The sequence below is a fragment of the Lichenostomus cassidix genome, chromosome 3 (assembly GCF_008360975.1).
Source record: "Lichenostomus cassidix isolate B80296 chromosome 3, HeHo_3.0, whole genome shotgun sequence".
Lineage (NCBI taxonomy): Eukaryota > Metazoa > Chordata > Aves > Passeriformes > Meliphagidae > Lichenostomus > Lichenostomus cassidix.
The window spans coordinates 34,399,079-34,426,113 of NC_139483.1; the positions used below are offsets into that span (position 1 = coordinate 34,399,079).

The window sequence follows — 27,035 nt, forward strand, 5'->3', positions numbered from 1 at the left end:
ACCTTCATATGCATTTCCTTCACATCTCACAGGTGAGACCAATGTCACCAGTCTTGGCTGCAAAGACAAGCCTCTGGAGGACAGGCACATCAGCAGTTTCATCTGAATTTCAAACCTGCTCATTAGTCCTCTGATGTAGCAGAGGTGATTGTCCCTCAGTCAGCAGACTGTGTTGTTGTATGTCACTGCCATCATCATGCTGACTCCAGCAGTCCTGTACAGTCTTGAGCAGCTTTTCTGGGCAGCATGAGCATGTCTTTCCATGCCAGTGCCTTGCTCCTGTTGCACACCCTGTTCCCAGGGCTCTTGGTTGCTGACACGCCCTGAGTGCCCTCAATGTCAGTGAAGTAAGAACCCAGGTGCAAGTCTGCTCCACTTCCTGGCAAGATCTCCTGGGCAGGCAACTTTTCATACTGGTTCCAGGAGCAGTTCACTCACCTCATGAATTTCAGTTGTGCCAGAGACACAGCACAATACCCTGTATTTAGCTGAACCATTAAACATCAGAAAAAAGGTAAATGAAGTGCTAAGGAGGCAGTCAGTAGAGAAACATTAAGGAAACTGAGCAAGGTATTGATAAGGGGTGTGCTGGGTATAACTTTCATCACTCATACTCCAGAAAAATGAATGAAAACTATGACTTGAAATGAGAATGATCAGAGGAAGAAAAAACTACATCTTACAGGAGTTAAGAAAACAGCAGGTATTACGAAAACAACCAAAATTATCTGTGGAATTCACAACATCCTTCTCCTCAGTGGAACCATACTTTAATGCAACTGAGTTCCTTTCCCAGAATCAAAACCTGTTGCCTATTTACTCTGCAAAGCAAGCTGTGTTTTCAGAATCTTACTTAGTGTGTTCCTTTTTTCCTGCAAATAATCTTGAGCTGCTCTAACTATCTGCTGGACAACTCCTGTAACCAGTAGCTGGACTGAAGGAGGATCCCAGGTCAGGAGGAGTCGGTGAAGTACACTCAAGAGTTCAACACCAAGGAGCTGCAATGAAACAAAATACATAGAAAAACATTAATTAGGACTAAACAATTCCTAATTTTTATGTCACCTGCTTATGATAACAAATACTTTTCTCCCACAAAAAATAATTACAGTATTTGTAATCATCATAGATGAAAGATCAAGACATAGAAAAAGCTGATTGTTACAACATGCTCACACACTACCTGATCCTCTGCAATATGGATCCTGGCACAAGGGGAATCCAATAAAGTATGCAGTGCTTGTAAGCAAGATGTAACATGCTCTACAGGCTCCTCAGGTCTTGGAGAACACAGAAACTGTATACTAACACCTGAAAAGAGCAATAATTAAAAAGAATGTTCATATCATCATAAAATCAAGTCTTCTTTTAAATTTTTTTTTAAGTATAGCAGGTCCTTAACAACTTTTGAAAGAGAGATGTTCTTCTCGATTGTTCTTCCTTTAAATGAAAAGAGAGTATATGCAGAATTGTATTCACTTCCTCTTTTGCATCATGTCTTCCCCACAATTTGGCAGAATGAATAATAAACAGCAACAACAAGCAATTTAAGATTACTGAATTGAAATCCATTCTTTGTTCTAAAGATCTGTAAGTCAGGCATATGAATCCTTCAGCTGTAAATTGAGTTTAGTTTTCTAGAACTCCTTTAAATGCAAAGATAAATGAAATGAAGTTAAGCCCCAAAAATCACACAATATCCATCTAATACATATGGCACTTAATTCTGAATTTGAATATGTCTGTATCTCAGCAAACTGTTGGCATTCCTCAGAATAAGAGATTACATCCACCTCTTAAAGCTGTTAGGTAACAACAAAGGGAAACAGTGAATGCTATTCACAGATGAAAAACTGATGCAAAAGCTACTCTACATGACTTGCCAAATATCAGTCTCTTCTAAACAGCGTTTTTATAGGGGTGTGTATTTTAATTAACCTCACAGCCTTTGCATCTTTGAAGCATAACATTTTGTATCATCTGCATTATACCACAGTGTAGAACAGTTCCTACTCATTTTACTCAATTACATAAATCACAATAATCACACTGACAAATATTCTGTCAAAGCTGCAAAGAACAGAGGAGGCAGAGAGATTAGAAAGAGGATGAGACATATTTTCAAAACTTTACTGTCCAGACATGTAATGAATTCTAAACTTCACAGATTTCAAGCAAAGTATCTTTTCTCATTCTCATAATGTTTCATACCACAACGTGCTGCTACTGAATTCTAAACTTGCAACTCTTACCCAAAATTAAGTGCATTCGATCTTTGTTTATCTCTGGCAAAGATTTAGTGGTAGGAGGAGTTCCAGGTGTCTGGTTTAACATAATGGAAGTTGCACGTTTCTGAGAATTGGGCATGGCTGCAGCAGTCTCTTCTGTTGACTCTGACACATTAAATCCTGTACTGTTCAGCCAAAGTGCCACTGCATGTAGTATGGGAGCCCAGGAGTTTCGGTAATGCAGTCTAGCTGTATCAATTGTTTCTGGAGTGTAAAATGCTCCTCCTGTCAAATTAACAAAGCAAAGATAAATTCTGAAATTCTCTGCAAGCAACAGATAAAAAGCATGTACTCTAAATTTATTAGTACATCTATTCTGAGTGTGCTTGATCACAAACATATTCTGGTGTAATAATTGTTAGTGGCAGTACATTCCAATTCTCCTTGTATAGTAGCAATATTAGCACCTCTCATCAGAAAGTACACTGGCCTCGATAAAGCAGTAAGAAGAGAGCAACAAAAGCAGACACAGTCATCAGGTCTTGCAGCGTTTTTCATCAGAACACTCACTCTTGGTTCAGTAAAACACTGTAAGACAGTATCTGCTCTAATTTTGGGGGCAATGTTTTTCATACAACCAAGATATTTTTGCATTTGATACCGAAGTATTAGGGTGCAGAAGTATTCTTAATTCTACAAAGACATTTTAATTATCTCAGTGATTCAAATAAAGAGTACATTCATTGTAAATTGAAGCAAAAAAGGTTAAAGTTAAAAAATATTGCTATTATATGCTCAGGCAGAAATTTATCACTCACATAAAAAACATACATGCCAAATACTTTATAGAATAATTCTGAATGTCTAGCTACAGTTTTCTTTCTGTTTTGCAGGGCACAAAAGGAAATTGCAGTGCATACCATCTGGTGGAAGCTGGGTAGCAAATTCAGCTGGTAAAGTTAAAAGAGCGTAATCTTTCAGTGCAGCCAACCAGAGACGGCTCAGTGCAGGCAGTTCAGGTTGTACAAGTGTTATCAAACTGTCTGGTGGCAACTCATCCACAGTACCAAAATCATCCTCATCCTCCTCTGTGTTCTTTAAAACACGCTTTGGTTTGGTTTCTGCTTCTTTCTTAATTTTCATAGCAACGACATACACCTAGAAGTAAAACAGATGTCAAAGTATGTGCTGCGAGATTCTAAAAAGAAAGGAAAGCAGCAGCCTTCACTATGTGAATGTAACAGATTCCACACAGATAAGGCTCATCAGAAAATTACTGAAAAAAGAGATTTTTAATACAACTAAATTTTATTTAAATAATTTATTTTATTTCTACCTGTATATTTATAACACTTAGGTTCATAAATGGGACTTTCCTAAAACAATCTGCCCACACACTTTCTTCATAAAAATGTGTCAATTATAAAGACTTGACAAAGTTCTAGTGTACTAACTGTGATATTTTCCCAGAAAATATATTAAGGTTGTTTGATTTTTAAGGTTTTTTTGGAGTGAGGAGGGTTTTGTTTTTTGTTTGGTTGGTTGTGGCAATTTTTTCCAGCTTAAGAGCAATAAGATAGGGAGACATTCAAAATCCGATAGGATATGAATGCGTGTTTTTATGCATAAAAGTTCAGCAAAACAAAGAACAATCAAGCCTCACTGTAAATATGGATCAACAGAATGGCAGAGAAAGATATTGAGATTAAAACATCCCAGGAGTAGAACTGCAACAGGTTAGGAGGAAAGCATGTACAGACAGTATAAGGTGAGGCTGCTATTACATTGTAAAATGTTCTCAAACTTTTAAAGATTGAATGGGCAATGTTTACCTCAGCCCATGCTTTCAGAACCGCAAGTTTCTCCATAGTAGTCGCACTCTCTCGGTAAAGCTGGCTAGAAGATCCTTTTCCTGCTTGCACTTTATCCAGAGAAGAGACAAGAAGGTTGTGAACTCGGCGAAGATCATTCAGGTCACTTACAACCCCACTTCCTATCCAAGCGCTACATACCTAGACAACAAAGTTTAGAATCATTCCAAACTAGCAAAAAAACCCAACAACCTTATAAATGAAAAGAAAAAAATTAAACCAGTAGAAAGCCAAACCCAAAAAAAACACCAGGAAAAGTTTAGTCATTCTCTTCCTGCCTAGCACAAATAAATCAGGTTTTCCTTTTTTTTTCTCCCCACTCATGACAACAGAATTGCTCAGGTCAGTGGTTATAAAGGCTGTAAATTGCAATGCCTTTTAGAAGGGAAATTAATAGATACATGGAAAATATTTTACATGTTTTTTTAATCCTCCATAAATAGGTTATAACAATTTTTTATTCTGTTCCCAAGCGTCTGGTCAAGTCATTCAGGTAATGAGTCACTGCATTCTCTGTGAAGAATATACTGGACAGCAACCAACAAAAGCATATCTTTAAAATCCTTCACATCTCAAATCAATATATAAGGATACATATTAGTGGGAAGCTTTCAAATTAAAAATGTCAAGAAAACACTTAGAAATTATGTGAAAGACTGGCTATGATTTGGAACCCACAGTTCTATACCTAGAACAATCTATCCACAATGGTGGACAGACAATTGGGTGTCTCTCAACTCTTCATCTGAATTAAATGGATCCAAACAGGTACTTAAAATAACCAACACCACACAGATTGGCTGCTCCTGACTAATGCTATACATTGGCACTCGTCCTCTGAAACACATTCATGCCCAGATATAATGCAGGCAATAGAAGAATTCTGGTGCAGCTGCTTTTCTACAAAGACAAAAAGGGAGAAATTATTTCAGAAGAGCTGCCCTTATTCTGGAGATGATTCTACAAGGATGAGGATCAGAAGCAAAAAAACTCACAGAACTCAAGCAGTTCAGGTTTTACAAACTTTTTTTTCAAGACCTTTTTTTACCTATCTCCAATTTACTTATTCTGCTTTTAGAGAACCAGTTCCATGAAATGCTTTGGGGAAGGAACTCCCATGGTCTGGAATGATGGACATATTTAATATAACATAAATGCAAACACTAAAAGTGTTCCCAAACGTGTTCAGGACAAAGCTGTTGAAAACTCTCAAAACCATTACTCATTCACAGCAGGAATAAGACCAGCTTCCATCCTGCTGCTGAGCAAGTAAACATCTGTTTCAGTAATGACATAAAACTATAACAACATCCAACTCATTCAGGGATGCTCATGTCTGTCCACGTAACTTCTGGAGAGAGTTAAATATCCAAACCTAATTTCCAACCATTTGATTCTGTAAGTGCACACATATCTACTTTGAAACTGGTTGAATAGAGAAGATTTTGACAAGTTAAAAGGAATGTTAGTTTTCACACAAACTGCCTCTTCATCTAGTTTTAAATGAGCAGAAACATTCTGTAAATCAGGATGAACATATTTTTTCCTACACATAGATACTGTTATGCTGTACTTGATCTACCCTTGCAAGTTTTGCTGAAAAATAAGAGTGTAAAAGAACAGCACAAAATCACATTCCAGATGACCCAAATTTACTAAGCAAAATGCAGAAACAGAGTTATCATTTTAAAACTTACATTTGCATAGCTAATAAAACTGCTGCTTTAAACTACAGTAGTTCCTCTAGCTGTGAAAACCACATACTACAGCTATGTTGCTGATATTTGATTTAAATTGCAGTACACAAGATCACACACAAGAAAACAGTCCCACATGCATGCAAAAAAAAAATCTTTTAGCAAACTTTCACTGACAAGTTGTTACTATGACTGTAACAAGAATGCTCAGATCTTCTAAATTCTAAAATCTAAAATAGAGCGTTAAATTGAATGGAAGTTTAGTCTTCAATGGCAAATTATCAGTAATCCAAATATTTGATCAGACTTAAAGACAACTCAATAAATAAACTACTATTGGTCTCATTAAGCAAAGGGATTTTTTCGTTCTATTTTTTTTTTCTTGCGGGATTGACATGAAGACATAGTTAGTTTTAGATACATTTTTGATGTAGCTCCCTAAAAGCACTTTGCACTTCTGAGGAACAAAATATATTACTAGGAAACTCGAAAGATGTTGCAAAAATATCACAGCTTAAGCTTACAACATCTTCCAGCCATTTGACACTACTTTTCTTCTGCATCCTTCTTCCAAAGACAAGGAAAATTAGTTTTGCTTATGGTATGTGAGTATGTTCCACTGTACCTGACAGGCCTTTGCAGTTATATCAGATGGTGTATCTTGGGAAAATGCCGGCCTCAGAGCAGCTCCAACCTATTGATAGGAAGAAAAATTTTAAAAATTCAGCTAAAAAATAGAGACACAGTGCTGTTTATCTCACCTTGTTTACGACTCACGGACAAATACAGAACAAGCAAGACAAGATTGCCAAATTTGGCATTGTCGTTACATCCCAAAATTATCCTTGCTCTTAAACTACTTTTTTTCCTGCTTGCCCATTGCCTTTTTAAGTCTCAACTACCTTTGTGAAATATGTGGTATTATCTTCCTTCTGTTAATGAGCATCCTTTTAATCATTACAGTATTACAGGTGCAACTTCTGGTAAGGACCAGTAAGCCAATGACAATTTGATGTCCAAAGGAACAGCGATGGGAAATCAAATGTTTATGGCTGGATTAGCATCAGGTCCACAAAAGGACAAATACTGTGGACCGAAAAACTCTAAAACGCCCAAAAAACGCCTAAATTAATGCCTTTTAGGCAGTTGCTATAAGGTAATATTTTTCTGAAACAAAAGGAACCAAGTCAAAGAGAAAGAAGCAATGGTTACAGCACTACAGAAGGAAGAAGAAAAAGGTCAAAAAGTGAAAAGGATGAAAGCCTGCCTTTAAAAAGTATTTGGAAAGATCTTGTAGACACAGTGAAGACAAAAGAGGTGAAAGAGTTAAGTAGTAATAAAAAAGAGTAATAAAAAAGTGCAATAATATCCCAAAATAGATCTTTAATTGCCCACTTCCCAGTGATATACTTTTGTAGTTTTCATTTAAACAGAAGTACATTCACTACTTCCCAAGAGAAGAGATTTGTTAGATTAAATCTAGAACTGAGTCAACAATATGTTCCAATTTTTAATTCTACAAATTAATAGCCACTTTTACAAAAAATTAAATGTAGCTTACAATATTTGGCTTTCAATCTACTGAATTTTATCAGCTACTAAATTACAATAAATAGAAAGAGATATAAAATTTGAAGAGTGTTTCTTCACCACATCTTCACACACAGAAGTATCTCCTCACAGCTCATTTTTGAAGCCACAGAATGTTGTTAAAGCTAATACTGGCATGTTGGCATAAATACACAATTTCCCGAACTTATAAAGGAAGTCTCACATTCGCCTGATACTGTTCCAGTATCACATGGCCTGGAAACTCTGGCTCAGGAACAGATGCAAATTTCTTGATAATGTCTTCGAGAGCTTGCAGACCCGCCATCCGTAACTGGTTGCTGTGGTCAGTGGCTGCCATGAATGCCATTCGGATAAGGTCAGAGAGATGGAGGACTAAGAAGTCATCTTAGAACAAAACAGAAAGAACTATTTAGTAACTTAACAGATAGCTAACATGATGGATACATGTAACATTTTCCTTGTTGACACGCACAAATTTTACCTATTTGTTTTCAAAGGACCACATTTAATGCATGGAAGAAGCAGGAAAGATTGTAACCTAGTGTTTTTTCTTATTTTCACTTCCCCCCTACCCCCAAAGTGATTCTATGACTTTTATTCCTAAGACAACTTTTAAAACTGAGCAGAAATTGCATAGAATGGAGTATGTAAATGTGGCTAAGTAGCTTAGAATATATTAAAACATTTAGTAAAGCTCATTTGAATGATCCCCCCAACATACTGAAAATCTTCAAGGCAATTCCTGCTCCTGCTAGAGTCCTATGCTTACAGTGACCCCTGCTGATGTCAAGCTCTAACACCTAAAACAGAGTAAGCCTCTAGTTTTCCTCCCAAAAACTGTATCCAAGGCTGTAAGCAAGCAGCAGACAACATACAGACAAGAAAAATACACAGCTCAGTAACATTTCTGAAAGTATTATTCTTCTCTATGTATTCATTTTATATCTTTTCTTACTGTCAATTTGAAATCCCCATATGTTGTACAACTAATACGAAAATAAATTATTTTAAAACATCCACTGTGACTAACAAACTCCACAAATTGCCTAAGCTCTTTTCAAGTCTCAAGATAAAAAAGAAAAACATTTTTGTGGCTGAAACTTTTCAGAGACATACCAGTAGAGACAGACTGAAAATCACAAACTAAAAAGTGATGAAGTCTGCAAGTACTTTTTCAGACCATCAGAGATGATGGTAAAATTTGAATATTTTAGAAGCTGAATGGGGGGGGGGGGTAGAAGTTTGCTGAATTTTCCTTTTTACAATGATACCAAACACATCAAAGTTGATTTTAAATAAATAGAGATGAAATTCTCTGGATTATGATATGCAATTCTCTGCAGGACTCTATAAGCAGCAGTTATTTATTTTCTTTGTAATACAATCCCATCATAAAATAAACTTCCCTGAAACTGTTCCTTCCTAGTCTTCAGTGGCCTTGGCCTCAAATGAACTCAAAAACCAGATTCTCACAAAACCAATGCACAGTGCTAGAATCAGGCTGCACTAAAGCAACACAGGCAAAGACCTGATAACTCTCCATACCATAACAGACACCCTCAACAACAGACACCAAGATTCATTGATGTCACACATTCTGGGATGCTCACAATATTCATCCTACATACACAAAGTCCTCATGAGCACTAAACAGGGGAATCCAAACAACCACTATGCGCCACAAAAAACATGGTCAACTCAAAGACAGATGCCTCACACTGTCTGAAAAACATTTCTTCACAAAACTGCTATGCAATCTGTGACCTCTCAATTTTGATCCTCTAACTTGTAAAACTATCTTTGAAACATGAGCTTGAAAACTAAGACTTATCACTCTCATGGATACCAAAAGAACAAACTTTATAAAGTCCATGTCTTTTTATAACTCCCTCCCACATCCCTCTCTCTGCAACCAATGCTATAGCAATAATTACCTAGCTTCATCCCTTCTTTTTTCCTTTCCTGGATTCTCTTCAGATTGGAAATGCTAAAATAATCTCAACTTTAATTCATGCTGTCATTATGTTAAATTCTGAAAACACTCCCAGCTTGCCCTTAGCTAGAAGTTTATTGCTTCTGTTTCAGACTTGAGAAAAGGTTTGCATCTCTTAAGTATTTTTCTTCTCTAAGGAGATAAGTCTGTCAGAACTGGTATGCTCTAGAAAACCTCATTCTTTGTGCTCAGGGTACTGTAACTACTGTGGTGGTTAAAAAGATACCATTTTATTGACTTTTGCTGGCCATTTCCTTTGGTTTTAACCATGTGAATGAAAGGATAAGTGCTTATATTGTTTTTCTTGGTTGTGTGATCTTAAACTGTAAAGAGGTGTCGAAATAAAAATAAAATAAAAAATTAAGAACAAAACCAAAGCATGCAATTACTTTTTGGGTTTTTAAGTCTGGCTGAACGAGCCAGTGCCAGGTCAAAGTGTGCCTTGTTGGCATTCTCACACAGCATGATAACTCGGCACAGACAGTCTGCTGCAAACACACGAGTGGCCCAGCGAGGAGCTACTGAAGGCTTGGACTTATCCTCTTCACCCAAGGTGGTGAACATTGTATCATCATCCATCTCATCCTTCTTCTCAGACTCCTCATCCTTCCCTCCTCCCAAGGGAGCAGCAGTGCTCATGTCTACAAGACACAACAATTAAAAGGAAGAAAAACATCCCACTGTTAAAATTTGCAGAAGACAATTAAGGACATGAGTTCAAGTCCTTCCTTACACTAAGATTCAGAACAGACTAATTCTTCTGTTGAAATATTTGACGTATGTCAAAAAGCAAGAGATTATCAGTAAAAGAAATGGTTTTCACCTCTGTTCTGTGTTAAATTACTCTTTGTCTTATACATGAGATGAATTCTTGTAACATCAATTCTCCCCAGTAACCAGCTATAGCTGAATCCTGTATCTAAACTGCCCAGCTTTGTAAATTAACCCACTGAATTGCCAATAAACAGGATAAGGCTCAGAATTAAAACAATTATCAGACTTAGAATAAAAGAATCAGCTTAGCTTTGAATTATTCAGCTCCCATTTCAAGTGGAAAACCAAAATCAAGTTAAACTGAAACATAAACACAAAGCTCCATGCCATGGGACAGCTATGCAGCCAAGCAGGCCACTGACAGCACCCAAAAATGTGATTAACATTCAAAACATTGTTTTCCCTAGGTGTGGCTTTGAGACTTCATTTCAGAAAATAAAATTATATCAGGGATCACATAAAAAACCAAAAGCCAAATACCGACAAAAAAAGCCTCACCAAACATGCATACATACTTTTGCTACTCAGAAATGAAAACATAAAACCATAATAACAAGGTCTAAATTAGCAAAATGCCAAAATACTGACAAAAATTACTCCAGCAATAATTAGAGGAGAATTAAAATAAATTATTGCAATGCATGCTTCTTAGAAACTAAGGTATGCTTCTTAGAAAGTCTAAATTTAGGCAACTGAAGAGCCAAGACATTCAATAAAGAAAAAGGTTATGGCAAATCAAACATGGATGATGCCAATTCATAACAACAGTGTTTTGAGAAGGCATCCAGGACCTCATGTGGCTGATTTGTAAATCTCTGCTTAAAAAGCAAACCACATTTTGGTCATGTGCCAGTTAGTAGGATCAAAGGAGCTCAAAGTGAAGTTGCTGGCTTAAAGTACACCTGAGAGAAATTTATTTAAATATGGTTTTCTCTGAGACATGTCACCTACTAATAAATAAATAAGAAATTGGATAACCATGTTAAAAACTCTAAGACCCATCCCAGATGAAATAACAAAAGGACATGTCGACTTCAAACTCAGGAAATGAGGTCTTTCTCACTGGGCAGATATGTGGTAACTACATTGCATAAAGAGATCATTGGTAGCATTACTCATCAGTAAATGTAAAGCTGGCAGCATTTAGAAACAGCTTCAGGATGAACTCACACATGCCAATAAACAAGTATAAATGTAAGGGAAATGAGCAGATTCTGCGTCATAACCATCCTACAAGCTGAAAAACAGGAATAAGGTCTCAGAGGACAAAATCTGTGCAAACAAATGTGCAAAGCTGAGCAACAAACAAAAATTTCATCACCATGGTAACCCATCATCACATCAGTAACTCACAAAACCTCATAAAAGAAAGCTCAGAATGTGTACAGGAGTCTTCTCTCTGTACAATCCCGATGTATGCAGGCTAAAAAGGATGTCTGTTTTCACCAAGGCACTGAAATGTCAGACTTATAAACACACTGCTGCTCCACTGGAAATCCTACTTCAAGCAGCTAACTATAATCTTACGAGCAATATTCTGAAACTTAATATTGATAATTCCTTCTTTCTATGAAAGTTTAAATGCATTCTAATCAAGGCTCTGTACACAATATCACCTACATCTTAACTAGGATAAAAGACAAGCTCCAAACCAATACTGCCAGAACATGCTAATGCTAAGGACATATTGTCATTTATGAGAGCATGACAGAACACTTACCACTGGAAGCTGCAAGGACATCCTTACAAAGCATGAGCCAGTGAGAAAGGTTTTCTACAGCCAGTGACGAAAGCATATGTCCCAGAGTATCGTGGATATCTGAGCACAGCTTCCGATCAGTCTCCCGATCCAGCATTCCAAACAGGACACCTTCCAGGCCTGTCTCTGTTATATTAACCCCCTGATGCCGGGAATGGGCGTCTCGCCGAGAGCCAGCTCCTGGTGCAAAAGGATTCATGTCTGCAAAACAATACGGAGAAATCTTCTTTAAAATCAGGAGCTCAGTTTCAAAATTTGGAGCGACAGACCAGAATTGGACATTGTGTACCTGTGTGTGTATAGCTCAATCAAAGTTCACCAAGATGTTACTGATGGTTTTCTGAATTAACACTAGAACGATTCTAACACAGCAATTAATTTTATGTGAAAGGCAAACGACACCTCCAAGTATTAGTTAAAAAAATTAAAAATATCTCTCTCTTCAAGTTACATATTCTATGACTTTGTAAAAAACCTGACAGTATTGGACTCTAAAGAATCTTCCCAGAGACAGACTTAACTCGTATCATTTGAGCAAGCTCACAATTCTACATTTGTATGAAGACTGTGCTGATCAACACTGATGAGCTTCCTGTTTTCAAAATTACACATGTAAGAATTAAACCAGCCAGCAAAGTCCACAGGCACTGCATATGTGATGCTAACAGAATATAACACAACCAGGCATCTTGACCAACAGCACACCATTAAGACAATTTTCAAAATAAAAAAGCTATAACATCAGAAAAACAGTAAAGTACTTCCACTGTATATGTACTGTGTTCCCTATTTGATTACCAGACTTTAATGTGACAGATAGGTTTAAATCTGAATTTCACAAAGAGTTAAATTTTAAATGAAATTCAAGAGGTAAACAGGGGTGTGGCCAGAAGGGGCAGTTTTAGGGGCTTTTTCAGTGGGGGATAAGGGGGTTGGGGCTTTTTCCCCCTTTTTCCAAAGGCAAAGCACACATATGTGCACTCAACTGTTACAAAAAGGGCACATGAAAGAAATACATACTGATGCCACTGTTTTCTTTGTCTCCAGCGTTTTTTGCTAAGCTCATGGCATATTCACACACTTCTGATGCTTCCCTCTGAGCAAGCTGTCGCAAACACGCAACTGCAGCCCGGCGCAGCAGCAAGTGAGAGCTGCACAAGTGAACCTGAAAATCAAAACCATCACAGGTGAGTGAACTGCTGCACCCCAATATCAATAAATCAATGCTGCTAAGGACTAAAAGCATTCTACTTCTCAGTTATATGCCCATGTGTGAGCCACTGGGTACCAAAGTCTGAAAGTTCTGAAGTAAGCACTTTTTATAATATACAAATATGAAAATAAAGCTGACATACACAGAGATGACAGCTGTCATATGGCTAGCTAAAGAGATAAAAGCTTAAATATTGGAACTACTGTGCCAGTGTGATCTAGATTAATTACAGTTTCCAGTTTCTTACACTCTTTCTTATGTTCTGCTATAGCTTTTAAATAAAAAGTCATTATCAAGTGCACTACACATGACAGCTATCATAAAACTTTCATTTCAAATTTGTAACAGAATGTATAGCATTAAGTTCTTAAAAGTGCCTCTCAATAAGACAGCATAAGATTTCTTTGCTAGGCTTCTAATTCCTTTGAATCACCCCAACCACAAGCAAATGTTTTCGTTACAGAAGAATTGTGCATGGTCTCTATTTTTCTGAGAGGAAGTAGCTGCACAGAAAGGTGCATGTTTTTCCACAGTGGAAGAGATGAAGAGTGCCCGTTAGGAAACACTAATTCTTTATTTACTCCAGGGCAATTTGGTTTTAATAAACCAAATATCCATTTGCTTTCTTGGTATTAGGTTATTATGTGGATGGAAAATGCTTCCCTAAATGAAAGGGTTCTGTAGTTTATAAAGCATTTTAACAGTAGATCCTTATTCCACATATGAATATATAAGATTTTAGTCCTAAAAAAACAAGCAGTCTTTAAAGAACCTCTAAATATCACACTGAGGTTGTTTTAATGAACTAAAACATGTAACTTTTGGGAGACGCAATTAATGTAAAGGGTATTTCCTGTTTCAAGTTACAAAACAAATAACTACAAGTTATGGAGCCAATGCAGGAAGGAGTGTGGAACTGTGTGGTTTAATTTTGATACCTGGCATTAATTCCATTCTGAGGAATTGGCTAATGGTGCAGGTAAGGCAGACCTTGCCTACATATCAAGCATTTGCAGTATGAAGAAATGCCAAAGGAAACTCAGAGGAAACCCTGTCTATTTAAGTATAACTTGAAAGTAAGGCATACGAGAAAGGAAAACAAAAATAGCTTTTGTTTAGCAGGAGAACATAAATTAACAGGAGAGAAACAATGGAAAACCATGGGAAAAGGTTTCAGAACATCACTAGTTATTCATCTATGAACTTCATTGTCTGTAACATCACACACTGGCATTGAAAGAGTAAATGGCTATAGGGAGTTTCTGTCATGTTGTACATAGTATTCATACAAAAGAGCTTACCTACTTCTGGCTGTGTTGCACTCCTTTCATGCAAAATTTTGGGAAGGGACAAGTGACAGATTCTGTAAACACATTGCACTCCCAGGAGTGCTTGGGGCAGGATGGGGCTTGGGTGTGCACAGGGCTGGGGAGAAGCACATAACCATGAGAGGATGCCCCAGGGAAAATCTGGATGGCAGACTAAGAAAAAGGTCCAATGTTCACCTAAGTAGCATTGCATTCCTTCAGGTAACGCTGAGTCATCAGTGCCACAAGAAATGGCATAAACAACTTTGCAAAACATCTAAAAGACATTAGGGAGCTTTTCAAATTTCTCAGTATTGGACCACTGAACCCTTTAAAAATAATTCTTACAATAGTAATTACTGAAAAAAAAGCCCCAAACCTACACTGAAACCACACCCACCCACCCACCTTTCCTTATAATCATATTTGGTATGTTTTGGGTTCAAGCCTCTGCCCTGCTTCCAGGCTTAGGCCAGGACTTGCTGACAGAACACTTATGAAGGAAGAAGGCAACATTAACAGCAGCAGCACAAGAATTTGAATGTCAGCACTCACTATGCTGACAGTGGTAACGTAAATCCAAAATCTGCTACCTTTCCCCAACTAACTCATTTCCCTCTTTGCATGCAATTAGTTGGAGCAAACAGAGTATTTCAGCATCTTTTTTACTCAGTCATATTATTTATAAATGCTTGCTATCTTACACTATTGAGGGTGAAAGAGGATCAGCCCCGAGACTTCAGTTTGGGCAGCATTCTGAAAATATCTTCTGAAAATGGCTTGGGGACTCAATTGTTTTTGCAAATGTGACTTGCTTTTAACATATGGCTATCCTTGATGTCTGGCTACATGCTTCCCCTGTCCTCTGCTAAGCACATGCACAAAACTTGGAGGAACAAAAGGGATGCATTGGATACTCACACAAAGACTGGGAACCAGACTGGACAGGTTGACATGCCGTGGTGCAAACATATGAAGCTGCTGAAGGCAGGATATAGCAGCTGCCTGAACAAGCGAGTCAGAGTGGTCCTGTGTGATTGCACATCCCACCAAGCAGGAAGAACGGATTGTTGAAATCGTAGCTCCGTTACCTAATGATGTAATAGGATATCCTTAACACAGCAAAACTTTTCTCTGACAACTGCAGACTTTAAACCTTTGAGATGCAAGAATTATTAAAGCTTCAATATTACAAAAAAAAGTTCACAGATTAACACGCAACTTTTCTGAGTTCCCATGCAAATTAGAAACACTACAGACTGTTTCAGCATCTCTGAAGCTCAGTTAAACAATTTGCTGTCCAAATGAAATTCTGGATTGATAAAACCCAGTCAGAAATATTTTGAGACTATCTTCCCAGGTTATGAAACCAGCTATTTATCTGAACTTAGATTTTAGAAGTCTCTTTCATCATATATATATATATATCTGACATTTCATGCACTGAGCCATTTCCTAAAATATCATATAACTCTTAAGCAAGTATCTATGCATGCAGACAATTTTAATTAGCTCAAATAGATGAGCTGCAGTGCTCTACTAAAATGAGCATTCAAAAGAACAGTATTTCATTTGAAGAACAATCCCATTCTGTGTTTTAAGAATTAACCCGCATCAGGTTTATACAAATATTTTGATTTACAGAAATGTAACTTGTAGAAGACATTCTACTTAAGTCATTATTTTAAAAGTTAATCATATTCCAGGTCAAAAGGTTAATACCCAGATACACAAGCTCAATTAAACCTTCTAGTACTGTTTCATAACTAAAACCTTAAGTCCAGTTATTTAGAGTTAGAATTTCACTAGTTTTTGGCTCTCTGGCACTGTACCAAAGAACATCCTATAAATATTCCTAAAAATCCCAGTTAGATGAAGTTGCAAATCTGTGTTTTTAACACCTGAGGCACAGCATTTCAGACAGAGTGTTTGGCATGACAAGATTTTAAGTCTCCAGAATAAGGTACAGAAATCTAAGGATATCAAGAAAGAAAGGAAATGAGTTATCGTTCACAGTATCATCGATTATGTCAAACTTAAGCTCTCACCATCAGTTTAATATAAAATAAACATCTGTTTAAAAAGTGGAGGAAAAACCTTGTCTTACACCCCACCTATACACAAAAATATAAACAGCAAAATAGCAGCAAGGGTTTCATGGCTCACCTACCAGCAAATTTACCATTAGCCAAAACACCACTCATCCCTGTAACTTCTTTATACAAATCTCAAACTGCAGTCAAAAAGCCCCAAGCACTCATAAGGAGGATCAAAGTAAGGCTGCTTGCAGGACTGTAACTGAAACAGTCAACATCACCTCCCTCCACCTGCAGCTAACAAAAACTTACATTCTTCCATTTAAGATTACAATATAATCTTTATACAAGGCAGATAATTTTTTCTCTTCAAATTCCCACTAACCTTGCAGCTCAGGCCCAACAGTAGTTATTATAGCTCCAAGGCATCTGCCCAAGCACTGATGTACTTCTGTGTGTGATGGTGGCACAGTGAGGAGCAGGGTAAGAACGAGAGAGAGCGTTGGCTCCACATAGCCACGGTACATTGGCCCACTGGAATCCACTATCAAGGCAAGTGAGTGGAGAGACCAGGTCTATCAAGAACACAAAAGAGTATTTTTTTAGTCATGCATTTAGGAAATTAAAGAGTTTTTTATGCAGACAGAGCCTAGCTCTGTACTTCTGTACTTAAACATGTCTAGTTCACCACCCTGACTGCAGAAGTGTTTCAAAAGTCTCAGGACCTCAAGCAATCACCTGAGAGTTTAAATCTCTCTAACATACTCTTTGGTTATCAGCAATTTTAGGGATACTGGAAATAAGGTGAGAAAGAATTTGAGGAAAAATATGCTTAAGCACTCCAAGGAAAAAAAAAATCAAACAACACATCCACTTAAAACAAAAAGGAAAAAAGAAAACTGACTTGAGACAGAAGAGAGAATCTTTCTACTATAAAACCAGAGCCAGAGTCTGAAATGGGCAGCTTACAAAGCCCTTAGCAGAGGTGGCCTTTTATATTCCAGTAGGAACTGATTCTCATGACAAGCTGAAAGGTTCACATGCATTTTTCTAATTTTCTTATTAGAGGGTGCAAGAGAAAAAAGCAGTGCTGTTCAGTCAGTGTATTACAGCACGAGGAAAAAAATTGTGAAAGATAGACCTATTTCAGTTGCAAGGTGAGTAAACAATAAAAGAGCAAAGCAATTTATTGTAATTTTCAAAGCAAGAAGCAGGCAAGAAGACAGTCCTTTTGGATAGTGATGCTTCACAGGAAATGAGTTCCACTAACAGACCTGAAAGCATTAGCTATCTCTCTATAACATCCTACTAAATGATATTACTTCAGAATTTTCTCACATTAAATACATGAAAAGACTAAGATAAAAGAGTATTACTTTTACAAAGCTAGACTCTACAGAACAAGCTGGAAAACCTGCCTTTAAAACTGCTGCTTTTTAATCCTCTCCAATGCAACCCAAAAACCATTAGCTCTAGCAATCACATAACTGCCTCTACAGTTCTAACCCTGTGGCAGCACATTACAGCTTATCCTTTCATTCCTGTAAATTTACATTATTCATACTTCCATAGTTTCTGTGAAACCACACTGATCCAGTGATGGATGATGCTTAAAAGGTTAGCCTTTCACAGTGGCCTGGTGCTGTATTCTCATTGAAAAGTAAAGTAGATATGCAAGTTCCACCTGGACTTCTCCCTTGCACTTCTTTTTCTTTTTTTAATAAAACATTAACTTTTCTAATTTGTTTTTGAATTTACTGCTGCACAATTATATGCCTCAAGTTACCTACTCATACATGAAGTTTGTTACACATGCAAATTTCAATTTGTCTTTCCTTAAATAAATTAAGGAAATTCAAAAGAGACTTAATATTGTATCTATAGATTTTTTTAACATTATCTCCAAACAAAACTAGGCTTATTTTCTCAAGTGATAAGCTTTATTTTGAGATTTTTTATCGCTCTGAGGAAAAGAAATAACAAGGTACTCTAGTACAAGTTCTATCAAGTTAGCAGTTTAAACCAAGGTGTAAGTATGATTCTTTATAGTCACCGAAGGCTTCAGCTTCTCAGTCTGTGGGTATAAAGTGCCCCTGCTCATGGGTGGCACACAATTTCCTGCTGCTAAAGCACAATAGTCATCATTTCAGATACTCATTTCCTAGCAGTAATTCAGGAAAAGGATGGTGAGAAGTTATCTATTATATTATGCAATTACAGCACAATCTTTGAAGAATAATAATTATAGACAGGACACTCAAAGTAAGTTAGGGTTGCCTTTTTTTCCTTCTCTGGTAATTCTTTTAGTGCTTTGAGAGATTTCATTGCTGGAGGAAAAAAAAAATCAGCATTTTTTTCCTCTAACATTACCTTCTTACTGTAAAGAGATATGTACTGGCCCATCTAGCCCTCTTTTCTTTTTACAACAGCCACAAACAGAGGCTTAAAGGAAAGACAGACCAGGACACTGAACCCTCGTATTTCTCTTGAGAGACTAAAGACAACATTTTCTGCCAATTTTACAGTATTTTCTACTTAAAAAGCATTCTGAACTGCACAATGTCTATCCACATTCAGCAACTCCAAGAGCATTACTCTTTCAACAGCACATTTAGTCCCCTTTCTACCATACCAGCAAATTTTTGCAGTCATCCTCTTGAGAGAATTCACCTCTGTAGTCCATAGTAGATAGAAACCCCTCCCTGCCTTAGACTTGGCTCCTACTGATTCCCATTCTGTCCCCTAACTGCAATTTAGCTTGCAACAGATTTCTGTTTTCATAATATAACCCTGCAAAGACAGTGTGCTGTAGATGTATAAGTATCACATACACAGAAATTACCTGACAAAGGAAACTACTGCTCATCACCAAAGACTCCAGTAACTGATTACATGTCCACCATTAACCAGTTTTTAAAAACTTCTGTTTAGGCAGCTAAGGTAAAACTAACAGATGTTGCTTTAAAATTAAAGGCAGTTTTGGAATATGCCCACTGTGCATTACTCTGACACAGCTGACAAGGTGACACATGTCCTTCTGAATTAATGTGACCACTTGCAACTGCCTCCCTAAATAGCTATGAAGTTACATTTTAATTACACTACATCTTTGGGAACCTGTACTCTAGGAGCTTATAAGGAAAGATCCACTTTCTTCACACTCTCTGGCACATGCTACATGTCTTACATGTACAACATCTATTAAAAAATATCACAACAGGTAGTTTAATTTTTAATTCTCATCTTGAACATTTCAAAGTAGTTTTGTGGTGACTGCTTTTTTTTACCTGGACTTCAGGAGAGGTTCCATCCTGTGCCAAAGCCAAGAGAATACTGACACTAGTTTTCAAATGCTGTCCAGAACCTATACCACCAACATACCGATGGAGACAGCCCAGAGCCAAGGAATGGCCAGTTCTTGATACAACATCTCGAGCAGATTTTAACCTATCAAGGTTTAAATATAAGGAAATTATGTCATTCACTAAGTTTGTTACACAGAATCTTTGAAGTACCCTAACAGTGCAAAAGACTAACAAAATTTTGCAGGCCACTTTACAAGATCTTGAGAAACCTTAACAACAACAGCAAAAACAAAGTACTTGCTTTATATTGCTAGTGACACAGATTACATATAAAACAAGAGAAAAAAAAAAGCTATTTTAATAATGATTTTCTTTTTTTCTGGGCAGAACTTGACCTTTTAGATTAAGAAGAGTTTTGGAAGGATATTCAGTAAGAATCTAGAGTTCACCAGTGTTTCACAGCAGACTAATTTAATAATCAGAAGTCATTCCTAAACCACTGCAGTGAAAAGGAATTAAGAATAGAAAAATGGCAATACATAATGAGAAAGGACAAAGAAATTTGCAGCTACATCTTCCTTGGCAAATCCAGTTTTTAATACAGCTGTTTTCTTCCACAGCTAATTTTTATGACTTTTCCAATAGTGGAAAAGAGCCTTTTAATTTTTTTTAATTTTTTTCCAAGAGCCTTTTAATTTTTTTTAAATAGGAAGCTTTTTATAATGAAACTAAAACAGAATGAGTAGCATTTTGAATGATCTAGTTGTATGAAGTTGTAGGCATTGACTTGAGTATTTTCCACAATACTGCTTCTGAATTCATGTCACATACAGCACTTGGTAATAAGAAGCCTTTTTGGTAGGTGAAGAAGAGAGATAAAAGAAAGGATTTCCTAATTAGGACAAAGAAAGATTGCTTTCCCTGGTTGTCTGTATATGAGACGTGCATGCTCTTAGCCATCAGTGAACAACAAAGTAAATGCACATGTCAAATACAAAACAATTATTTGAAAACTACTTACTGTCAACAGCATGACAACCATTAACAACTTACAAGTTAACCTAGATAAGAAACCAACGAAATAGTCCCAAGTAATAAAAATTCAAGGGATGACAGTAAGGATGATGTACTTTATTACTAAATGAAAAGGTGAGAAAGATTGAATTACTCAGAGGTAGGAGAGCAGGACTGAGGCTATGTGCATGTACCTGGCCCAGCCAAAGGCAGTGGCTGCAGCCCTGAGACAGCTGCATTCTGATTCACAAATATGCTGATGCCTTAAATTTAAGCAAGAAATTGGGAAACATACTGTCTTGCTGCTTCTACCAGACATCTTTCTAAAGACCCAAGATAAACAACAAATACAAAAAAACTCCAAAAAAACGGGCTAATAAGCAAATTTAATCAGTGTATAAAGAGAATGTTTTAGTGAAACAGAACCACTGTCACACTTAATGTATGTTGTGCTTATCTATCTGAAACAGTTTAGTCACTTTCAAGTAACTCATCAAAAGCTATTCACCAGTATAATTTCACATTCCGAGCATTTAACAACTCAGCTTTTATTCCTCACATGAAATAAATCCAAATAGAAGAATCTGTTTGAGGGTCTGTTAGATCTGCATAGCCACAGGGATCAAGCATGAAAGAAGAGAATAATCAATATGGTATTTAGAAGAAGAATCTTCCAAACTACATTAAATTACAAACTTACATTAAATTATAACTTTATTTCCTTTTCTGAATTAAAATCAACTTACTTATCAAAACTGTATTGAGCCATTCTAGCAATGAAAGAGGCTTCTCCAACTACTTGAGCCATTCTGCCAAGAGCTTCACCTGCTGCACATCTCAAGATAGGGTTAGGATTATCAAGGGCACCCATGACGAGCGTCAGAGCAGATTTGCGGACTTCTTCTGGTCCTAATGTGCTTTTATTCTCAGCTAAACCCTACATAGAAAAAAAAAAGGAGAACAATCTCAACATCCCAATGTAGGGGAGTAAAAGAAGATATATTTGAGACCATCAATTGAAAATTATGCATTTCTGCTTTTGTTTACATTTGTGGTAGTATATCCTAAAATATATTTAAAACTCAAAATCAACATCATCTTGGGTCTCACAATGTTTGCCAACACTCTACCTATTTCACACACTGGAAGACCTGTTGCACTAATCTTTTTCATCAAATGCACTTAGAGTGTGCTACATGCACCCTAGTCCTACCAAATCTGATATAGCTTTACACAGAACACCTCAGAAAAAAGAGAAACTTTCAAAGTCTTTAAATTGAAGACATTACAGACACATGAAAATATTTTTTTTCTTAATAACCACATCTTTACAAACATTTATACAGCCTCTTATGTGAACACTCTACAGAACAATAACATTAAACACTGTTTCTGCAGTTTCTTTTACCCTGGGAAAAGTAATTAAACATATGTAAAGTAAAAACACTGCATGTACTGTAGAGGAAGTCAAAGCCTCTACCATAGATTGTAATTTTCTGATCTGATCTGAAGTCCTCATTTCAGCTCAATTCTGACAATTTTTTGGTCACTTGGCGTGGCATGGGAGCTTCCAGAAATCTGCCTCAGAATCTACATTTCTACTTTGTGGCAAAGTAGATCCTGTTTTTAAGAACAACACAAATAACTGAGGTGCTCTTTTGCCAATGTATTTTGCCAATCAACCTAAGACATGGAGCTCCAGTAACACCTTAGACTGGGCAGCCATTATTTGTGACTTGCTGTCTTGCTTCCTGACTTGATAGCATGAGGTTGCATTTTCAAGTGTAGACAGAAAGCACAGAGCAGTAGCTGCAGTCAGGGGGACTGGGCATAAGCAAGGCAACCAAAATGTAAACCCAAATCTATCTGCGTATTCAATTACACAACCTGCATCTGAACAATACTCTGTGGCATGAGGGGTTTTTGGAGTATATATGACAAAGTACTTAAATCCATGAGTCCAGTGCAAATAAAACTACAGGATTGAAGAAAGAAAAAAAAGAAAACCCCAGTCTGAATACTATAGACTGCTGACTACTATAGAATGCTGACTACATGAGCCCCATCTGTTCTCTGTACTAGATAGAAGTACTCTGTCTTGATACATGCAGACAAGATTTCAAGCTAGTATCTAGAAAAAAAACTAAATTTTGGAATTTTCGAATTTTTGAATGCTTGAGTAAACAGCCCTTTGTACTGAACACAAACTGATGGACTTTGGTTCCCGTTACAAGTTTACAGGTTTTACCTTCAAGGCACTAAGAACAGCAGTAAAGATATTTAGCTGCACAGCTTGCTGGCGAACACCTTTAGCCTGCTTGACACATTCAGCAAAGTGATCCAACATCTGTAATCTAAAATAAAGAAAAGAACATAATTGAAGTGATAGCCTTTCAAAATATAATCTAAAGCACAGCTGGTAAAAACCCCATGCAACAAAAGGGCCTTTTAAATTCAGTCAGAGTATTTATGCTTATGAGGCTGCAGAAGGTATTCACCAGAGGTAGTAAGGGTAGAGTTACTCTGAACATCCCTGTCCTGGTTCTTTTAGCTCATACACAAATATTCACTGTTTCTTTACAAGAGGAAGTAAGTCTTCCATGTGCATTTACCTGTGTAACTAGAAAGGTATGAGGACTGGAGTGGAAAAATGCTGCCTTTCCACTACCATTTAAAATAGTGTTACCCTTTGTATCTTTTTTATTGTTCCTATTGTTTTTCCCATTTAACCTCCATTCCTCCCCCACTCCTCCACAGGAAAGAGAGGGAGGAAGAATGTTCCCTAGAAGACACCAAAATCTGGATTGTAATGAATAATCTGCATTCTTCATTACTCAGCAGTTCCCAAGCTCCATCATTTCATAGTTATCAACAGATATAGACCAAGCTGAATTACTGCAGGCTGGCCTTAAGTCTATCCTGCACTTACTACAAAATGAGATGACTACTATGAAAAAACTGCTTCCATCAGGTTTACACTGAAAGATGATTTTACTTTGAAATGAGTCTTAGAACTGCTTTCACTCTGTGCTCAGTGACAAATTACCTAAACTGAATGACAAAAGCAGTCCTGACAACTCATAACTCTGTAGAGGTAATGCGGGACACAAAGGAAAATAAGTTGAATTCCATTTCCTCTCTTTCATCAGGCATACAATCACTTGCTGACTGTAAATCAAATAGTCTTTCCTGTGGAATCCAAATGAAATTCAATGGAGGCCACTGCTATTTTCGAGGCTGATTTGAAGTTAATTGCAACAGATACTTTTGCAGAAAATTTTGGTTGCAGAGTTATTACTAGTGTTAAATGCAGTATGAAAAGAGAAGAATCTAGTCTCCATCTCTGAACACTAACCCTCAAAAGTGATAAAACTGAGACAATCCCTTTAGAAATAAAGTGAGTAGACGTACTCTGGAATCCTGAGGCACAATAGACAACAAATACTAAACTGTGAATTTAAAGGCAGTTGATACTACAGTCAATTCCTATTTCAGGAAAACAACCAACCAAACAAAAAAATCCCCAACATAACAGTACCCAGAGAAACAAGGTTAGGTTCTGATATTGAGCACTGACGTAAACTGACCTGTGTTTGTAAGAGACATGAGGAAAAACCACACCGAAGAGAGCCACAGATGCATCAATGACAGATACTCCTAAAGGAAGGGGACCAGGCACAGCCTCACCAGCAGGGATGCGCAAATAAATAGAAGAGGGATCGTGCTCCAGAGCGCCACTTCCAGACGCACTGTTTGGCTGAAGCTGCAAAAGGCCACACAACATGAGTACCTCTGAATATACCTTTGCACACAAAATTTGGAACTAGAGACAACCAAAACATATATGCAGTAGTTAGAACAACAGAATAGCTTACAAACACCTGAATACAACTGCAGTATCCCCATGAATACACATCAGCATTTACAGGGTCAGCTGAATCCTGAAGGGTCAAAATCTTTAACAGCTGGATAAATACACAGACTATCACTCCTGGTATTAAGAGATGAAAATTAAGAGAAAAGCAGATTAATTCTGGTACTAATAGTAGCTTCCGAATCACTGAATATGAAGTGCCATTTCAGAAAAAAGGTTATTCATTCACTCTCTGAGAATCAAGTTACAATAAAGTGATCACTTTTGGCTGTAATTCTCTATACAGAAAGATTTCGAAACAGTACTAAAATTACTAACTCTCCTATCATCAAGAAAATGATTCCCAACCATCATTTTTTCATGAAACACTATGAAACAATCATCTATTTTCTCTAAGAAAATTCTATATTCCTATCAATTATTTAATCGTGAAAAGAAATAATTAGAATCTAGTAGGTCTGTATTCTTCTTAGAAGGTCCGCAAACACAGCAAACATTTGTTGAGACCTCTGTATCACTAAAAAACAAAACATGACTAAGCATAAGAGTATCACAGCATGACAGAATGTTAGGGGTTGGAATGGACTCTAAAGATCAGAATCTAGTCCCAACATCTCCTGCCACGGGCAGGGACACCTCACACTAGATCAGTTTGCTCAAGGCCTTATCCAATCTGGCTTTGAACACTGCCAGGATTGGGGCATCCACAACCTGCCTGGACAACCTGGTCCAGCATCTAACCACCCTCACAGTGAAAAAATTCCTCCTAATACCTAACCTAAACACCCCCTCTTTCAATCTGTACCTGTTACTCCCTGTCCAATCACTACAGTTCCAGATAGAGTCCCTCTCCAGCTTCCCTGCAGGTCCCCTTCAGATGCTGGAAGGTTCAGATGCTGTGAGGTCTCTACACAACCTTCTCTTCTCCAAGCTGAACAGCCCCAGGTCTCTCAGCCCCTCTTTGTAAGAGAGGTGCTCCAGTCCTCTTAGCAACTTTGTAACCCTCATCAGGACTTGCCACCAACAGTTCCATGTCCTTTTAATGTTTGGGACGTAAGAGCAGAGTAGAGGAGCAGAACCACCTCCTTTCACCTGCTGGCCACACTGCTTTTGATGCAGCCCAGCATTCCACTGGCCTTCTGAGCACACACTGCCAGAATCCTGTGATGGACCACAGATCTTCACTTACCACTGTTCTACAGGCAGGAGATTAAAAACAAGGAGAAGGAAAGCGAAAAAAAGCTCTTTGGATTGAAGACTGCACTGGAAGTCTGCTGTGTCCACCACAACAAATGAGGGAAGTTTCTAAAACCTTTTTTTGCTTTGACATGCTGATTTTTGCTCAGAAACAGCTTCCTCCAACGTTTCTCACCCTTGGTATCAGTCTTGGCTTTTGGACCTGCTCCATCAAGCCTTCTGAGAAACCCTCCCATTATTAGTTGGACTGTTGCAGAAGTGTTTTCAGCCAACACTGTGTCAAGACTTTTAAATGAAAATGTAAGATTTCATAGTACACCTATAAAACCAGTTAAATCTTGTTTCGTTATAACACCATTCGCAATATTGATATTTTGACAGCAGTTTCATTATAGAACATGTTAAGTGGAACCTACACTTCTCCTAGTTCAAAGAAATCTATATGAGAACAACTGCTAGGCTAGGAAGATTGGCGGATGGGAAGAGATGTTGAGTTGGGATTTTTTTAAAAAGGAATACTGCTACTTCACTAAGAATAGCCCTATGAGTAGCATTATGGAATTCATATCTCAGCTGTAGGTGGTTCTTAATCAAAACAGTACCCTGTAGATGGAAGGACTTACATCCAACAAACCTCTGGAATAAGAGTAAAAACAAGGTATGAAGCTTCTCCAGACAGCTGCCCAACACACACATCACACAGACAGGGCAGATAATTCATTCTTCTAGCTTTTGTATTACCTGATCTTCAATTGACTTATGATCTGTTTCCTGCAGCCAAGAGCCAAGCAGAACACTATCATCATAATGACAAAGAGACCTTAGGAGTGATGTGGTTGTATTAGCAGAGTTGTCTGTCAAAGTAAATTCTGCTACCAGCTCTCGAAGCAGCGCATTAAATGATCCTAAAAAGACAGACATTAAAAAGAATCATCACTGCTTCTTAGCCAAAACATTTCAGCTAGTGATCAGAAGTTACAAATGCACCATTACTTCAGTTTTAGAGGTAGCACACAGAGAAGTAAACCTGACAAGCCTGTAGCTGAGAGTAAGGCTTCAAATGGAACTGCAGGCTCTCAATTCCCAAATCATGGGTACCAAAATACCCAAAGAATAGGTATGGCTGGAAGACACTGGAGGTCATGTAGTCCCACTTCCCACTCAAGCAGGGTCCACTAGAGCACATTAGAGCACA

General features: G+C 37.4%; 1 protein-coding gene across 1 annotated transcript in view; it reads right to left on the reverse strand.

Annotated features, from left to right (window-relative positions):
• The window catches only part of HEATR5B (HEAT repeat containing 5B), a 55,800-nt gene that overhangs the window by 13,377 nt on the left and 15,388 nt on the right, over positions 1 to 27,035 (reverse strand). Inside the window, exons 15-31 of the mRNA XM_085055233.1 lie at positions 26,582 to 26,745; positions 24,357 to 24,532; positions 23,018 to 23,123; positions 21,516 to 21,706; positions 19,738 to 19,897; positions 16,836 to 17,025; positions 15,336 to 15,505; positions 12,915 to 13,059; positions 11,856 to 12,095; positions 9,751 to 10,002; positions 7,571 to 7,752; positions 6,422 to 6,490; positions 4,061 to 4,240; positions 3,149 to 3,386; positions 2,253 to 2,513; positions 1,184 to 1,311; positions 854 to 998 (exon numbers count right to left, since the gene is read on the reverse strand). Of these exons, the coding sequence (XP_084911359.1) occupies positions 854 to 998; positions 1,184 to 1,311; positions 2,253 to 2,513; positions 3,149 to 3,386; positions 4,061 to 4,240; positions 6,422 to 6,490; positions 7,571 to 7,752; positions 9,751 to 10,002; positions 11,856 to 12,095; positions 12,915 to 13,059; positions 15,336 to 15,505; positions 16,836 to 17,025; positions 19,738 to 19,897; positions 21,516 to 21,706; positions 23,018 to 23,123; positions 24,357 to 24,532; positions 26,582 to 26,745 (2,997 nt within the window). The remainder of the gene's footprint in view (positions 1 to 853; positions 999 to 1,183; positions 1,312 to 2,252; positions 2,514 to 3,148; positions 3,387 to 4,060; positions 4,241 to 6,421; positions 6,491 to 7,570; positions 7,753 to 9,750; positions 10,003 to 11,855; positions 12,096 to 12,914; positions 13,060 to 15,335; positions 15,506 to 16,835; positions 17,026 to 19,737; positions 19,898 to 21,515; positions 21,707 to 23,017; positions 23,124 to 24,356; positions 24,533 to 26,581; positions 26,746 to 27,035) is intronic.